This window comes from Geotrypetes seraphini, chromosome 1 (assembly GCF_902459505.1).
Source record: "Geotrypetes seraphini chromosome 1, aGeoSer1.1, whole genome shotgun sequence".
In the NCBI taxonomy this organism is placed as follows: Eukaryota; Metazoa; Chordata; class Amphibia; order Gymnophiona; family Dermophiidae; genus Geotrypetes; species Geotrypetes seraphini.
Window position 1 is genome coordinate 65,492,900 of NC_047084.1, and position 18,821 is coordinate 65,511,720.

At 44.2% G+C, this 18,821-nt stretch overlaps 1 protein-coding gene across 2 annotated transcripts in view; it reads left to right on the plus strand.

Moving 5' to 3' along the window:
- The window catches only part of LIFR (LIF receptor subunit alpha), a 149,954-nt gene that overhangs the window by 82,253 nt on the left and 48,880 nt on the right, over window positions 1-18,821 (plus strand). For both annotated transcript variants that reach the window (XM_033932603.1, XM_033932594.1), the window contains exons 5-7: window positions 1,609-1,766; window positions 10,231-10,405; window positions 17,887-18,153. In XM_033932603.1, coding sequence (XP_033788494.1) covers window positions 1,609-1,766; window positions 10,231-10,405; window positions 17,887-18,153 — 600 coding nt within the window. The remainder of the gene's footprint in view (window positions 1-1,608; window positions 1,767-10,230; window positions 10,406-17,886; window positions 18,154-18,821) is intronic.

Genomic DNA, 18,821 nt, shown 5'->3' on the forward strand with positions numbered 1-18,821 from the left:
ACTGGCACGTCCTGTGGGCTGTGTGCTGTACCAGATGGGGGGTAAGGCTGAATGCTGTTCGGACGGGGGGTGCCGGTTTGGTGGGGGAGGGGTTCACGAGCTGGGGGAGGTGGAGCAGCGCCGCAGGCCTCGGGTGGGGATGGGGGTGGGGGTGGGTGGGAACGTATCAAGCGAGTTTCCCTTACTTCCTGTGGGGAAACTTGCTTTGATATACGAGTAATTTGGTTTACGAGCATACTTCTGGAACAAATTATGCTCGTAAACCAAGGTTCCACTGTACTAGCATTTTTTTCCATCGATTAAGGGCTGCCGCTACAAAAGATGTCATAATTGACTAATGTCATTTCAGGTGGCTAGTTGGGATATTAAATTTCATAAACTATTTTTTTAACTCTACCTCATATTTGAATTCCAGGAATTTGTTAAAAACATCTATTTGCAAAATTTTTGAAAGATTAATTTTGTATTTCACTGTAAATGTTTCAGTTTCTTTTATTTGTTAAACCGCATAGTTCGGAAATGTATTGCGGTATACAAATATTATGTTATGGTCATCTGGTCAGTTTGGGCACCTTCTTGGCACTTAGGCCTCCTTTTATTAAACTGTGCTAGCAATTTTTAGCGCAGGAGCCACACTGAATGGCCCGCACTGCTCCCAACGCTCATAGGAACTCAATGAGCTTTGGGAGCAGCGCAGGCAATTCAGCACGGCTCAGCGCGCTAAAAACTGCTAGCGCAATAAAAAGAGGCCTTAGTCATTTCTAAAACAGGTGTAGCCAAAAATGTCCCATTGTGTGTTAAAGGCTCAGTGATGCCATTTTTTTTGTTACTATTTTCCATTATCATAGAAAAGTCTCCAATGTGACCCCTTGAGATTTAGATGAACTGCATAGATAAATGTTTCCAAAATCGGTTTCAAAAATAGCGATTTAGACGTGAAAAATATCTATTTGCAGCTTTATGCCATTTCTGGAAGTTTTTCTGTTTTGAAAATGAGCCTCACTACATGTTAACACTGTTAACTGCATGGTCCATTGCATAAAATAGGCCCTACACATGTTAATTTCATTAGTGCATGCTCTAGGTCAGGGCTAGGCAATTCCGGTCCTCGAGAGCCGGAGCCAGGCCAGGTTTTCAGGATATCCACAATGAATATATATGAGATGGATTTGCATGCACTGCCTCCTTGAGATGCAAATCTGTCTCGTGCATATTTATTGTGGATATCCTGAAAACCTGACCTGGCTCCAGCTCTTGAGAACCGGAATTGCCTACCCCTGCTGTAGGTAAATGACGTCTTTTGAATGTTTTAACTTTAACTGAACACCTGATCCTGATTTCTCTTGAACAATAAGAGAAGCTTAGGGCTCCTTTTACAAAGGTGCGCTAGCGGTTTTAGTGCGCTCTAGCCGTCACCGCCTCCTTTTAAGCAGGCAGTAATTTTTCGGCTAGCGTGTGCTAAAAATTCTAGCGCACCTTAGTAAAAGGAGCCCTAAGACTATAATTATAGAATGCTTAAGTTCAATAGCACCTGTATCACTGCTGTTAACAGCTACTTCCATATAGCCTGAAAGTAAAATTAAACATTTTAAAATGTTTTTCACAAAGTGCTCATTCCAGATACACCAGAAATTCGTAACGTGACTCCAGATTTTAAATCGAGCACACTCTTCATTGAATGGAGAATGAACTTCACTGATCTCATGATAGACTCACAGATCAGTTGGACAATTCAGATTCTGCAGAATGAAAATGTGATTTCAGCAGTAAGTGACCATGATCAATTTTTAGTTTTGGGTTTTTTTTTTTGTGATGTTGCACAATGCCTGGGATAAGACAGCAATGAGTAATTTTTGTTCTTCAGATGATTGCCCTCAGTGCTTTTTCTTTTTTCCTTTTTACACAAAAGTATAGCTGGAGCCCACTTGTTAGGAGATCAAATAGTGCTAGGTGTTTGTCCCTCCTTAGGGTCCCTGGATAATCAGGCCAGACACAAAACACATCAAATGTTGCTGCTTTAAATGGATTGTGTTCCCTGCATGGGAAAACAGCAGGGAAGCCATGAAGGGAAAATGGTAGATACAGCAAATAAAATATTGGCCGGAGGATGTGATAAGCAGAAGCACGTTACAGGGCTTCAAAGAAGGTCTGGACAGGTACCTGGAGGACAAAGGGATTGAGGGATACAGATAGGAGTAGAGGTAAGGTTATAGGGATAGAGGTAATTTATAAAATTTAGTCAGAGACCGCTGTTCGGGCAGTGGGCCTGATGGGCCGCCGTGGGAGCGGACCGCTGGGCGAGATGGACCTCTGGTCTGCCTCAGCGGAGGCAACTTCATATGTTCTTATGGTAGTATGAAATTAGCATGTCAGTTTCCTGAGTGCAAGCTATGTGTCAGCAGAAAAGAGCATGTTTACGGAGGCAGGGATGTCCCTATGAAATAAGTTATCTGGCCAAATAAGGTTATCGTTGAGCATTTGACTTTTAAGAAATTGCTTAAGACAAAATTATTTCTTGATGCTTATTTCTGACATTGTTTATAGCTATTATTATTCTGAAACTGTTTTATTTTTACTGGGTATTGCCATAGAGTTTTACTGCTAATATCGCCATGGGCGACATTTGATGTTGCAGCTATGTGTATGTTGATATTGAGTTTTTGTTTACTCTATTTGTGTTTTATATTTTATGTATGTTAATTCTGTAAACCACTGAGTTTTTGGTGGCATAAAATTTTTTAAAATAAATAAACATAAAATCTAGCACTGGCTATTGATACATCAACATAGAAGTGGGCAACCTTTATACACAGAGGGCCACGTGAATGTCAGTACTATCTTATTGTATTGCTATTAAAATTTGATATACCACAGAATGGCCAAAATAGCATACATCAAAAATAAGGTAATAAAACATCAATTTGCATCAAGATCAATATTTATTTATTCAGTTTTCTATTCCATTCTCCCAAGGGAGCTCAGAATGGTTTACATGAATTTATTCAGATACTCAAGCATTTTTCTCTGACTGTCCCAGGGGGCTCACAGTCTTATCTAATGTATGTGGGGCAAAGGGGGAATTAAGGGCTCCTTTTACTAAGCTGCGCTAGCGGTTTTAGCGTGCACTACATGCTAACGCCTTCATAGAGCTGGCGTTAGTATTTTCTGCGTAGCGTGGGGGTTAGTGCGGGCTAATCTTCAGCACACGCTAACAACGCTAGCACAGCTTAGTAAAAGGAGTCCTAAGTGGCTTGCCCAGGGTCAGAAGAAACAGCCATAATCCCAGTGAGCTGAGGCTGTAGCTTTAACCACCATGCCATACATTCCCAAAAGATACACTTCCCCCTCCCCATTTGCGGTTCCTGCACTCGCGGTTTCATATAATCGCGATTTTTTTCTGGGGAGAGGGGAAATAAAAAAAACAGTCTTAATGTTAAAAAATCCATCTTTTTTCCTCCCTGCCGCCTTCCCGGCCTTACCTGGTGGTCTAGAGGGCTTTCGGGGCAGGAGCGATCTTCCTGCGCTCCTGCCCCGTGCAGATTGCCATGAGGAAATGGCTGCTGGGAGTTCCCGTAGTCTCTCGAGACTATGTCGGGAACTCCCTACAGCCATTTCCTGATTGCGATCTGCACGGGGCAGGAGCGTAGGAAGATCGCTGAGAAGCTTATTGCAGTTTAAAATCGTCCATAAGTTATTCATCCTGAGCTAAAGGCTACTAAAAGATAAACATGTTAATAATTTTAATGACTAATATATATTTATATATATATATATATATATATATATATATATATATATATATATATATATATATATATATATATATTCTTAATGGTTCTTAGGGTATCCAGAAAATATATATCTACTGTACATCACATTTTACTGATTTACTGATTTTCAATGGTTTCAGAATATTTTCAGAATATACTAAAGCAATTTTCAGAATATACTAAAGCAATAATCTGAGCTAGTAATGAGAATTTGGGATATTTGGGCAGAAAGGCCCTGATTCTAAAAATGGTGTCTAAAATTTAGGCACCGAGTAATGTAACCCCATCCATACAAAGCAATTCATCTGGACAAGAGAACATCTTAATCCAGCAGACTTCTGGTCACAGTACACTCTCATCTCCGATTCCAACGTAGACCCCAACTTCCACCTACCGTATTTTCGCGGATATAATGCGCACCATTGTAAAACGCGCACAGGGGTATAGCGCGCAGAAATCACGATGATATGTACAAAAACTTTTCTATACCGCGCTCAGGCATATAACGCGCATGCTGCCCGACTCTCCTCTGGCCACCCCGACTCTCCTTTCGCTCTCCCCGACTCTCCTCTGGCCACCCCGACTCTCCTTTCGCCCTCCCCGACTCTCATCTGGTTGCCCCGACTCACCCTGACTTTCGGTGCACTGCCCCGACTCTCCTCTGGTTGCCCCGACTCACCCTGACTTTCGGTGCACTGCCCCGACTCTCCTCTGGTTGCCCCGACTCACCGTTCACCCGCCCTGACTTTCGGTGCACTGCCCCGCCTCTCCGTGCCTGTCCCCCTTGAAGTCCTGTCCCCCCTTGAAGGTCTGCCTGTCCCCCCTTGAAGTCCTGTCCCCCTTGAAGGTCTGCCTGTCCCCCTTGAAGGTCTGCCTGTCCCCCTTGAAGATCTGCCTGTCCCCCCTTGAAGTCCTGTCCCCATTCTGAAAGCCTGATGCCCCCCCTCGACGTCCGATTCTTCTCCCCCCTCGGCAGGACCACTCGCACCCCCACCCCGAAGGACCGCCGACTCCCCGACAATATTGGGCCAGGAGGGAGCCCAAATCCTCCTGGCCACGGCGACCCCCTAACCCCACCCCGCACTACATTACGGGCAGGAGGGATCCCAGGCCCTCCTGCCCTCGACGCAAACCCCCTCCCCCCAACGACCGCCCCCCCCCAAGAACCTCCGCCCGTCCCCCAGCCGACCCGCGACCCCCCTGGCCGACCCCCACGACACCCCCACTTGCCTTCCCCGTACTTTGTGTAGTTGGGCCAGAAGGGAGCCCAAACCCTCCTGGCCACGGCGACCCCCTAACCCCACCCCGCACTACATTACGGGCAGGAGGGATCCCAGGCCCTCCTGCCCTCGACGCAAACCCCCCTCCCTCCAACGACCGCCCCCCCCCCAAGAACCTCCGACCGACCCGCGACCCCCCTGGCCGACCCCCCCACCCCCCTTCCCCGTACCTTTGGAAGTTGGCCGGACAGACGGGAGCCAAACCCGCCTGTCCGGCAGGCAGCCAACGAAGGAATGAGGCCGGATTGGCCCATCCGTCCTAAAGCTCCGCCTACTGGTGGGGCCTAAGGCGCGTGGGCCAATCAGAATAGGCCCTGGAGCCTTAGGTCCCACCTGGGGGCGCGGCCTGAGACACATGGTCGGGTTTGGCCCATGTGCCTCAGGCCGCGCCCCCAGGTGGGACCTAAGGCTCCAGGGCCTATTCTGATTGGCCCACGCGCCATAGGCCCCACCAGTAGGCGGAGCTTTAGGACGGATGGGCCAATCCGGCCTCATTCCTTCGTTGGCTGCCTGCCGGACAGGCGGGTTTGGCTCCCGTCTGTCCGGCCAACTTCCAAAGGTACGGGGAAGGGGGGTGGGGGGGTCGGCCAGGGGGGTCGCGGGTCGGTCGGAGGTTCTTGGGGGGGGGGCGGTCGTTGGAGGGAGGGGGGTTTGCGTCGAGGGCAGGAGGGCCTGGGATCCCTCCTGCCCGTAATGTGGTGCGGGGTGGGGTTAGGGGGTCGCCGTGGCCAGGAGGGTTTGGGCTCCCTTCTGGCCCAACTACACAAAGTACGGGGAAGGCGGGTGGGGGTGTCGTGGGGGTCGGCCAGGGGGGTCGCGGGTCGGCTGGGGGACGGGCGGAGGTTCTTGGGGGGGGGCGGTCGTTGGGGGAGGGGGTTTGCGTCGAGGGCAGGAGGGCCTGGGATCCCTCCTGCCCATAATGTAGTGCGGGGTGGGGTTAGGGGGTCGCCGTGGCCAGGAGGGTTTGGGCTCCCTCCTGGCCCGATATTGTTGGGGAGTCGGCGGTCCTTCGGGGTGAGGGTGCGAGTGGTCCTGCCGGGGGGGGGATGTATCGGACGTCGGGGAGTCGGCCGGGCAAGTGGGCTTGGGCTCCCTCTTGCTCCGATCGTGGATGCGGGTGCGGGTGGGAGCGCGTGCGAGCGGTCGTTCGGGGTGGGGGTGCGAGCGGTCCTGCTGGGGGGGTGAATCGGGCGTCGGGCGGGGTGGGAACTATGTTTAAAAACTTTTGTATACCGCGCTCAGGCATATAACGCGCGAGGGGTATGCGCGGTACGTAAAATCACGTATAACGCGCGCGTTATATCCGCGAAAATACGGTAAATTGGGAAAAATTTAGCGACCAGGTTCTTAACACCACTGTCCCTCTTAAACTTCGCTCAAAAACTCTTCGCCCCTCAAACAGCTGGTTTGACGCGGACCTCCTGACCATAAAACGAGAAGTCCGGAAACTTGAAAGAATCTGGCGTAAATCAGGGACTGATTTAGACAGACTTACCTGGCGACTGAAAGTCAAAGAATACAAAAAACAGATCATCGATAAGCGCAGTAAACACTACTCCCAACTAGTAAACTCCCCTTCTCTAAACAGCAAAGCACTTTTTAGACTAGTTAACTCCCTATTCGACATAGACTCTCACAAACGCCCCACCTCCGACCTCCCTCCCTCCGCAATCACGCTAGCCGACCACTTCGCGAACAAAATCCACACTCTAAAACTGTCTCTTTCAGCTCACAGCCCCGATCCCCCACTCAACCTACACGCAGCAGATACAGAAGGCTCAATAGCCGACATGTCCTGGACCTCCTTTGAAAATCCTGACTGGAATCTATTCCTCGAACTTTATTCTAAATACGCCAATTCCAACTGCCTATTAGACACTTGTCCTCCCCCCATCATGAAATGCGCCCCCCCATCATTCAAAGCAGAACTCTTCAATTGGGTATCTCTATGCCTGTCCACTGGACACTTCCCGTCCGAACTTGGCCACATCCTCATTTCCCCTATCCCTAAACAACCCAAGGAGCCAATCTCTTCCATCACCAACTACAGACCCATCGCCAACATACCACTCTTCCAAAAACTCATGGAAGGTCTTGTCAACAACAACCTTACGAATTACCTCGACAAGTTCAATATTCTTCATGACTCCCAGTCCGGTTTCCGCCCAAATCATAGCACCGAAACCGTCCTAGCTGCCCTGACAAATTACCTCCTCCACCTGTTCTTACTGGGTAAAAGCGCCCTGATACTTCAATTCGATCTGAGCAGTGCCTTCGACCTGGTCGACCACGACATTATGCTCAACTGCCTTGACTCCATCGGCATCTCCGGACAGGTAATAGATTGGTTCACAGGCTTCCTAACCAACCGTACCTACCAGGTCCACAGTAATGGAGCCTTCTCCCACCACTGGCGTAACCCTTGTGGAGTCCCACAAGGCTCTCCCCTATCCCCCTCCCTATTCAATATTTACTTGACCCCTCTGGCACGAAGCCTAGCAAACTCAAACCTAAAATCTAAAATCGTTCATATATGCAGATGACATCACCATCATTGTTCCCATTACCTCACTCACTCTAGAAACGGAAAAACTCATCGCATCTATCCTCACCAAGTTAGAACTGTGGACCTCAAAACTCAAATTAAAATTGAACTCTGAAAAAACCAAAATCTTCCTAGCGAGTCCCAACCATAAATTAACAAACACTTCCCTCAGATTGAATGGGCTAGATTACCCTATCCTACCCACCATAAAAATCCTTGGAGTCATCCTGGACCGCACCCTAACCTTCGAGGACCATACCAGTGCCCAGGTGAAAAAATGTTTCTGTACCCTCTGGAAACTGCGCACCATCAAACGCTACTTTGACCACCAAGCCTTCCGTCTACTCGTTCAATCTCTGGTATTAAGCATATTAGACTACTGCAACATTATTTACCTGGGATCCTATAAAAATACCATCAAACGTCTTAGAACAGTCCAAAATGCGGCCGTCCGCCTCATCTATGATCTCAAAAAAATACGACCATGTTAGCCCCTACTACACCAAACTCCATTGGCTTCCAGTAGAGGCAAGGATCATCTTTAAGTTCGCCTGCCTCTGTTTCAAAACTCTAACAGGATCTTCCCCAATCTACTTGTCTGAGCACCTTGAAATAGCAGGCCCCTCTCGCACACGAAACGCCCACCTATTCACCTTTCCCTCCCTAAAAGGCTGCCTCTACAAGAGATTCATTGATAGAACCCTAGCATTCCAAGCGGGCAAATGGAACAATTGCCTTACCGCCCTCATCTCCAACTCCCCGCCCTACCACCTGTTCAGGAAGTCACTAAAAACCTACCTCTTCGACAAATTCCGCTAACGCTGCCTTCCCTCCTTCCCTGCACCCTCCTGACCTCGATATGCCTCCATTCCCTCTGACTACGCCCCCCTCCCAAGCCACTATGGCCTCTCTTACTCAATCTCTGTTTTATCTAATTGCCCTGCCTTTTCATTGCCTCACATTTAACATCACTGTAAATGTATCACCGCTATAACATGTAACATCGCTGTATACGTACAGTCTCTTCTTTAGTATATGCCTTTTTATTACTGCTATTTATGTAACATCTCTGTAAATGTAACAACACTGTAATATGTATCATCGCTGTATATGTACAGTCTCTTCTATTGTTAACCGCATTGAACTTCCATGGTATTGCGGTATACAAGAATAAAGTTATTATTATTATTATTATAATGTCAGAACCAGAAATACATAGAGCACCATAGATCCATAAATAAGTAAAAATGTAACTAAAAATAATGAAAACAAACTGCTAGAGTGGCTATTCTGTAAATAATTGCAAAACAAAGTACTTAAAATTGCCAAAATTCTGGTTAATGATCTATACTTCATATGGTGGTGTGGGCTCCATAAAATTCAATGACGGGCTACAAGTTAATATTTCCCTTACTGCAAAGAGTCAGGTTAAGCTTGTTAACTCCAAAAGGTACCTCAGTTAACTTTTGCCATAAACTGGCACCGTTTAAAATGGGCTTTACCTTATAGCCCTTTTTATGGGTTTCTTCCTCCTAGCTTGTCCATACTTTATTGCTGTTCCTCAGTGCATTGGGAAAGAGACTCATCAAACTCTGAGTTACAAGTGAGCCCTCTGGTTCCAGGGACCATATGTGCCAATTAAGAAAAAGTATTTTACAGTAGTGTAGTTTTATTTTTTATTTTTTTACTTTATTTAGTTTTTAATGGCAACGAAAAGTGCAATACAATTTATATACAAATAATGATAATCAACCAAGCACTTATAATCAATCAGAATCTATAGAAAAGATAAAAATTCCCTCCCCCATCCATCATTACCATCATGAATAATACCAAAACAAAAGATATACCCCCCTCTTACTCCCCCCCCAGATGTTTGGGTAAAAAAACAATGGAAAATAAAGATAAAGGATAACTATTGCAAATCTAAAAAGACGTCAATGAACCCCAAACTAATTTGAATATCTTATTATGCCCCAGCATGTCAGCATTCATTTTCTCATATTTATAAGTTAAACATAAGTTCTCCCACCAAAAAGGAAAACTAAGGTGATCCCAATTCTTCCAATTGCGAGTAATCATTTGCAAGGCTATCCCGGTCATAATAAGGAAAAGCCGGCATTTATAGTGGTACATGGAGGGCTTAATATGCAATAACATTCCGCATATAACTACCTCATACATCAATGGAATTGATGTCTCCAGTATGGTATAATCTGTCCCCACATGTCTTCCAAAAGTTAAGTATCAAAGGACAATAGAACAGCAGATGATCCAGTATCCCTACATCAAGATGACAGTGCTAGCATCTATTAGATTTAGAACTATCTAATTTTTGTAAACAAACAGGGGTCCAGAAACTTCTATGTAGTGTAGTTTAAATTAATTTTAAGGATAGAATGAAAGCAGCAGTTAACCTTGTTAGAGTGCTAAATGAAAACAGAAATGCAAAGTTACGGAGCTGATTCTAAAACTTTTTGGAAAACAACATTGAAGTAGGTCTGAGAAGAAACTTTTTGTGTGCGTGTTTTCATTTTCAAAGATTATTTCTTGTATACCCTGCAGTGTGTAGCAATCAGCTTGAATTTCATTGTTTCAGTAATATGACATGGTAGATTTTCTTTCTATATCATAGGAACTGTACAACATAACATGGACTGGACAGAAAGACATAGTTCACTGGAACTGGATGTCTGATCTTCCCTTGGAGTGTGCCAATCACTCTGTAAGAATTAGGTGCTATGTTGATGCAAAACACTTTCTAGGTCACAAAAACTGGAGTGAATGGAGCTTAGTTAAAACAGTTCCTGGTAAGTATGTGATATTTTGGAATTTAATCCATAGTAACGAAAGATTTCAAAGAGTATAACACATTTTGTGTGGAGTCGAAAAAACTAACCCTCCCCCCTTTTATGAAGCTGTGTTAGACTTTTTTATCGCCAGCCGCAGCAGTATTACCTTCGACACTCATAGAATTCCTATGAGCTTTGGAGCTAATACTGCTGTGGTCGGCAATAAAAAAAAGCCTAACTCAGCTTCATAAAAAGTGTGTGTGGGAGGGAGGGGGATTGTAAAACTTTTGTCTTCGGAACCTGAGATCCGCATATAAATTTACAAGTTTTCTATGCTGGGCTTGTTTCACTCAAATTGTGTGATGTCTTAGTTTAACAGCAAAAGCCCAAATAGCAACTGCCATTTTGAGCCAATCACGGCTTTTGGCCCCTCCCACTTCATCTCAAGATGCAGTGGGAGGGGGAAGCCCTGTCATTTGTAGCACGCGACCCTGTAGGCAGGAGGGAGTGGGCTTCCTTCCTGCCATTTTCTCTTCTGAAGGTACAGGGTGGGGTCTGGGGATGTGGGAAGGAGGGCCCAGGAATATTGAGGGGGGCAGCAGAGATGTCGGGGAGAGGTGTAGGGCTCCATGGATCAGCTGGTCCTGGCAGGGGAAATCCCTATCAGCTGAGCTGCCAGGAATCCCTGAAACCGGCTCTGCTGATGGGAATTCATCTGCCACAATCAGCTGGGAAGCCTACGGGTTTGGGTTTTTTTTTTTTTCACTCTTTGGGTGGTGGGAGGGGGTTATGATCACTGGTGAAGTAAGGGGGAGTCATGCATTAAATGCACCAGTGGTCTTGTCAGTTTGGGCACCTTTGTGGAATTTGGACGCAACTCAAACAGGTCTAACTGCTGCCGTTTTTAAGTTCCTTCTAGTAAATCTTTGATTATGGCTAGGATACGTTCAGGTTGAAGCCTGCCCTATTCCTGCCCATAACAAACCTCCCAACACACTCCTTTGATCTCTGGATGCACAGCAATTTTGAATTGCTGCTGCATGTCCAGAAAGTTGGTTTTGATTATCAGCAGTTGGACGTCCCTGCTATTAGGACATCCAAGTGCCAACTTTGGCTTGTTTTTGGATGTTTTAAAGTTTTGATTATGAGCCTATTATTGTATTGATTACTTGGGAAGCAAATACACGTTCCCTCTATAGGCTAAGAATTGACCTCCTGACTAGTTCCCATTATTACACAGAAAAGCTGATACAACCTGTATATGCAGGTGAGGTCTGTCTTGATCAGCTAGAGCTCTGGCATGGTTCAGGAATGCAGGAACACCGCCCAACACAATCTGTGTGGGAGTAGCAGTCTGGGTCTGGCAACCAGCATGGGATCATCTATAAGGATGGTAGATGCATGGAACAGTCTCCCAGAAGAGGTGGTGGAGACAGAGACTGTGTCTGAATTCAAGAGGGCCTGGGATAGGCACGTGGGATCTCTTAGAGACAGAAAGAAATAATGGTTACTGTGGATGGGCAGACTAGATGAGCCATTTGACCTTTAAATGCCATCATGTTTCTATGAGTCTTTGCCAGGTCCATGAGCCCTCTTGGGAATTCATTTTTATATTCTTTTGGACTCGGGTTCTATGTGGGAAAATGATATTTTCCACCCCTCCTGTTCCAACCTCTTGACCTGAGCATCTCCACAATAATCCTCTTGACATCACCTCAGGGAAATTCCAGAAACCTTGGCTCCTTGCTGGTAGCCCCCAAAATGTTTTGGCACCAAGTTGTCTAAAAGGGCCAGCGTGCCCTAGATAAGGCTCCAGGCTGGAACATGTGATGATAACAAGCCCCCGTTGTATCAGTTCAGTGAGTCACTGATAAGTCCCCTAAAGAGCAGAAGTAGGCCAGAGGTTTTCCCTGCTTCAGGCACAGTCTCTGAATTAGCAGGAGAAATGTATTCAATTTTGTCAGGTTTTAACCATTATTTGCCCCTTCAACATTTGCTCCTTGACTTTTGGGAAAGTATATTATGCCAGTCTGTATGTTTAGATATTTGGATATATTGATTGATCAACATTGTCATTGTGAAGAACAGATTTCAGGTATTCTGCAGTTAGTCATTTTTTCAATGAAGCTAGCTTCCATACTTTGATGCATACTTTTGTAGCTCAAAGTTAGACTATGGAAATGTGGGACATACTGGATTGCCAACATCAAGTCTGAAACTTCTGCAAATGTTAAAAAAAAAATTCTGCTATTCACTTATTGGCTACCTATAGTATATAGGATCAAATTTAAATTGTTGGTTTTAGTGTTCAGAGTACTTTTCTTCCATATGTAGGTTCTTTAGTTAATTTGTATACTCCTACTAGACCACAAAAACTTAATGTTGCTAGGACTTGAACAAGAGTCGATGGCACCTAACTAGGTCACTGAGATCTTTAGCTCATCATAGATTAACAATACCTCCATTTAGGTCTGCATGTTGGATTTCCACACGTAAGTGCATCTTTTGTTGGTGCTGATGTTGTGGAACTCACTGCCAGTGGAGGTTAGATTGCGGGAAATGTTACCTACATTTAAGAAAGATTTAAAAACCTTCTTTTTTTAAGGAAGATTTTCGGATATTAAATGTACCTGTTTAAGGAGGAATCTTGACTCAGGATTTTGAGTGAAGCTGTTAGTAAACCTGTATCTGTGCTGTGTGATATGATGTCTCTTGCTCTTATTGTTGTTATGATCACAGCAGTTTACAAAATATATTTGTCCAGGTGGTAAAGCAAATTCTATTAAACTTAATAGAGGAATGGAGGAATATTAAAATGTTTGACAGCTAAGTTTGAATACAAAAAGTTTTAGTGTCATGCGTTTGGGTTGCAGAAATCCAGGGACCACTACACAGTGGGGATTGAGAAGCTGATGTATACCAAGCAGGAGAAACCTTGCACTGTTGATATCAGTACACACACTGTGGAAAAGCACTGGCCTGAGTGAGAGAATAACTTCAGTGCACAGAGAGAAGAATAATTGGTCAAATAAAAATGACAGTGCCGTTGAGCATTGTTAGACCTCATCTGAAGTACTGTGTTCAATTCTGGAGGCAGTATCTCTGAAAGGGTAGAGACAATATTGTGGCAGTCCAGACAAAGGATCTTAAAAATGATACAAGTCTGCTACTGAGGAATTCTGCACAGTGTAGAATTTGCACAGAATTCATCACTTATTATACTTTGCATACACATATGGAGGGCTAATCTATAAATGGGAGCTTCCTTTTAGGCACCCTGAAGACATGTGAAATCCTAATCTACAACAGAACCAAAACTACTCTTGTTCCGTTATGAAATACTAGTGTAACCCCCTATAGATACATCTAACATTTAGGGAGAGTGTGGCATAGTGGTTAAAGCTACAGCCTCAGCACCCTGAGGTTGTGGGTTCAAACCCACGTTGCTCCTTGTGACCCTGGGCAAGTCACTTAATCCCTCCGTTGCCTCAGGTACATTAGAAAGATTGTGAGCCCACCAGGACAGAGAGGGAAAAATGCTTGAGTACCTGAATAAATTCATGTAAACCGTTCTGAGCTCCCCTGGGAGAATGGTATAGAAAATTAAATAAATAAATAAATAGATGTTCACACTTGTGTAAGGAGTGGCAGGGACACAGACAATGTAGAGTATTCTGTAAGTTACACATATGTATAAGTTGGAGCTTTGCCTCTGTCCCCTCCATGCTCTATTACTGCTACTATTAATTATTTCTAGAATGCTACGAGATGTACACAGCTCTGTACAGAGTCACAAAGGAGACAGTCTCTGCTCGAAAGAACATCAATCTAAACAGACAAGACAAACTGGATGCCAGAGTAGGGGGGATACAGTTAGGAGGGATGGTTAGTCTGCTGGCTAGATTAGTGAGCAGTGGGGAGTAGGGTTATGAATTGAAGACCATGCTTTTTGTATCTATATATCTTGTTCTGCCCCCATTAGTTTATGTTTCTCAGTTCTTGTATAAAACATATGTAAGTAAAGTATGCTGTGTGGATTCAATTCCCCAGAAAGCTTTCCTTCTCCCAGAGAGCCAGCCTGCTCCAGAGAGCTTGAGCCCATCCTTCTTTATCTTCTGGGACAGAATAGTATCCATTTTGTAAGACTGTATGGCTGCATGAAAACTTGAATCTAGTATTGTCCTTTCACCAGGTTTTCACCCTTTATTTCTGCTAGCCTAATACAGCTTAGGTTCAATATCTAAGTCTGGATTACAGTGTTATTTCCCATAAGGTGTGTGGACACACTCCCAGCTTCCCTTTGAATAGGATGTGCTGGTAGAATAAGAAGATTCTGTAATAGTTAGACTGCCTTGAAATCTTCAAATTGTGAGCGTTAATTTTTTTATTTCAAGTTATTAATGAAAGTTGCTCAAAAACTACAGTCTGGCTGATAACACTAAGGTTACAGAAGTAATGGTTAACTGAAGGGGATTCTCCGAGAAATTTCAGCCAAATGCAATGAGTTCAGCTCTGCATGGCCATGAGGAGTACCTGCTTTTCAGTACAAAACCTGAGGAAGGTTCAGTGAAATTCTATGGTAGACTGTCCAATAAAGCTGTTGTTAGCACAATGAAAATCTGGTACCAGCACAGTGAAAAGCTGTATATAAAGTATATACACTCTATCCTGAGTATACTGTACTTGCAAAATGTGTGTTAAGTTAAGCGCTATTCTACAAATAGTCCCTAGGCAGCATGCTAGCAGATAAACACATATATGGTAATATTCCAAACATTAAGGGGCCTTTTTACTAGGGTGCCTTGAAATCTGGACTTTGTGTGTTTTAATGTGGGACTTTCCTGCACGCTCAGCCCAGATTTAATGCAGTATTTTTGTACAACTTTTTTTTTATATGTCATATTCTATTAGGCTAAGAAAAAACCTTAGAAAATGCCAATAAGGAATAAACAAAGACAAAATAATTGGCAAGAAAACCGTTTCACTCCCACTAGGAAGACACAGTGGCAGACTAAATACTGAAAAGATCGATTAATTATCAGTAAGTAATAGAGACATCAGTACGGGCAGCACAAGCGATTTAGCCCCGGGCAGGGACTCGTTAGATGACAAGCACCAGACTGAAAAGTCTCTAAAAGCCCTGCCCTGTACATACAAATTGTCTCTGACTGTAACTTTTAAATTTCTTTATATAATTAAATTTAATTTAATTCAAATATTTATTTGTAAAATGTAAAAAAAAGTCTGCAATTGCACAGTGTGAATTCTAAATGGAAGGGAAAAAGTAGGGTGTGCTAAACTCACCCAGCTGTCCAAATTTTCGATTCAAAAATCACTGGAAAAATCATTCAAAGTCATTGAAAAAGCTATGAATATAATTTCACTTAGCTGAATCCTGAGTCCTGTGTTAGATATGCCAACAATATGGCAAAAACTCCCATAGCCTTTTGTCTCCTTTCGACAGAGCTCCATTTCCTACTCTTCAAGAGCGGAGACAAATAAATCTTCGGGAGACCAAAGAAGCAACAACTAGAAGCTATTGGCATTAGGAACATTCAAAACCAATGAATAGCCTGCCAAAGCGTAGCACAATGAACTGCTGTGGAAAAAATTAATGCAGGAGCATTTAATGTAGGACATGCTAAATGCTACCACATTAGCCTTGTATTGTCCAGTTAGTATGCATTAATGCTTAACATGCTATCTGGATAACATGGACCACCCACTCTCTGCCCATTCTCCACTCCCTCCTAAAAATATTTGTAAATACAAGAGGTAACTTTGCAAACTGGCAAAATACGCACAATGCTTTAGCACAGTGCTCTTCAACCGCCAGTCCGTGAAGGATTCAGGTCCCCTCGCAAACTGCACACTGGGCAGGAAGAGAGGCTCCGATGCTGGCATCAACTGACTTGCAACTTCCTGTTGCCATCGCATATGCCGGGACTCCTGCCTTTGCCGCGTATGCCTCCTGACTTCGCCGGGACTCCTGCCTTCGTGTTGTCTCCGCACCCCAGGACCAGCAGAGGCAGCTCTGTGTGCTTTTAACTTCACCACACAGCTGCTGTTAGCAGTAGTTTAGCCGTGATTTCATGAGGCAGCCTCAGGGCCTTTGCTAGGCTGGCGCACTTCGATGATGCAAGGTGGACCAGTCTAGCAAAGGCCCCAAGGCTGCCTGATGAAACCGCATTTAAACTACTGCTAGCGGCAGCTGTGGTGAAGTTAAAAGCACACAGAGCTGCCGCTAGGCTAGAGAGGAAAAATTTGGTGGCAAGGGAAGGAAGAAAGGGTACTCCTGGACAGGGGAGGAGGGAAAGGGAAGGGAAGAGAGTTACTATTGGATAAGGGGAAGGAGGGAAGGAAGAAGGGGTACTGCTGGACAAGGGAGGAGGAAAAAAGGAAGGAAACAGCTGGCAAGGAGATTAGAGGAGGGGAAGGGGTCAGGGTGGAATGGAGAGATCAGATGAGGGAAAGAGGAGAGAGAGAGGAATGAGAAAGTAGAGAGGGATTGATGCTGGGAAGGAGGTCAGCAGAGAAATTAGGAGAGAGGTGTAGGAGAGATAAAAATGAAGAGAGCAGTGAAGCTTGAATGAATCATGCAAAAAGGAAAGGGGGAGGGTGCAGGCTGGATGGAAAGGGGAGAGGGGCATAGAAAGAAGGCAGATACCATATGAAAGGGGGAGAGGGCAGACAGTGGATGGAAGGGGCAGATGCTGGATTGAAGAGACAGAGGGTGGACGCTAGAAGGAAGAGAGTGAAAATATGATGAAAGCAGAAACCAGAGATGACAAAAGGTAGAAAAAAATAATTTTATTTCTATTTTGTGATTAGAATATATCAGATTTGAAATATGTATCCTGCTAAAGCTGGTGTTAGACATAACTAGGGACTGCAAAGCCCAGGCAGTGCTTCTAGCTTCCAGCTGGCTTAGGGCTCTCTCTGACCAGGAGGCATTTGCCCTAGTTGCACTCCCCTAACACTATTCTGCGGTATTCTGTTAGCATGATATTTCTGTGTAGCATTCTGTAATAATTAGGCTTATTCAGTTTTCTTGATAGTAGAGGGGATATATGTGAAGGGGAGGGAAGACAGGGGTTTTGTTGATCCTTGCTCTGTATTTATCAAATGACAATTGTACAGAATATTGTTTCTTTTTATACTTTATTAAAATACATTCAGTATAAAATCATAACTATTTGAGGCTTGTGTAGATGGGATCAGTTGGTTTGCGGGGACCGAGCTTGCGAAGATGGGGTTTTATATTTCAGTCTTAGTAGCTTGCCAGTCCACGAAATAATTATTTTATTTCCGCCAGTCCATAGGTGTAAAAAGGTTGAAGAACACTGCTTTAACATATTTTACTAACCACATGTTAAAGGCTTAATGTCCTTTAATAAAAGGGCCCCTAAATGTGAGCACCTAGGTTATAGAATTGCTTCCAAAATGTCTGTAGTCTTTTCTGACCTTTCATTTCTCTCTGTTGTCTCCTCTTCCAACAGGCTATCATTCCTCATTTAAAAAACTTGCTGTTTTTCCTGAAGACAAAGTTGTACCAGTTGGCTCAAATTTGATGTTCTGCTGTGTATCTGAAGAAGAAGTGCATTTAGCATCTATTTATTATGGAAGCAGAAATTATTCAACTATACATCTCAGCAATTACAGCAAGGCTATTCAAGTCAACAATGTCAATATGTCAGAAGCTAGTGGAACTAATGTATACTGCAAGTTGCAGGAAAATTATGGTGGATCGGTTGTTTTTGTGGGATGTAAGTATGTACAGAATAGTATTTAATTACACATGCAAGTTTGCTCATGTTACTAGATAAATTATGACTTCATGTGTAGAAGTCACTTATAAATAAAATTTTTATGCTAATTTTCCCCCTTCTATGAGCATCGGAGCAGTTACTGCTGGCGCTAAAACACGTGCTACACGTTAGTAAAATAGGGGGTTAATATCTTAATAATAATCTTTAAAATGTGATTATTATTGCATAGGGAGAGGTTGTCACAAACACTCCTCAGAGCGGAGCTCAACTGTGACAAACCTTGTGCTCTGGCATGTCCCCTACAACCAGGGGTATCTTCAGGACTTTTGCTTGGCCCTAGGAAACTGCCTAGGCCTGGGAGAAAACAAGGTAAATACTGGCTTCAAGTCTCCACACCTCAGACAGAGTTCTTCAAGAAAGAATAATGACTTTATTCTGACTTTAGTGGTCCAAAAAAGTGTAACACAAAGGTGCATCTCTGCAGCATGTCACAAATTCCATCTTCAAAGCAAAATAAAGGTACAAAAGAAAACCAAATACAGCTTGTCTTGCTTGAGTTCTTGTACTCTGGCTCAGTAATGAATTTATACTGGCATTCAAAAGAAAAACTAATATTCCCCCTAGCAGTATTTGTCTCCGGGTTATGAAAGATAGCCTTCCAGCAA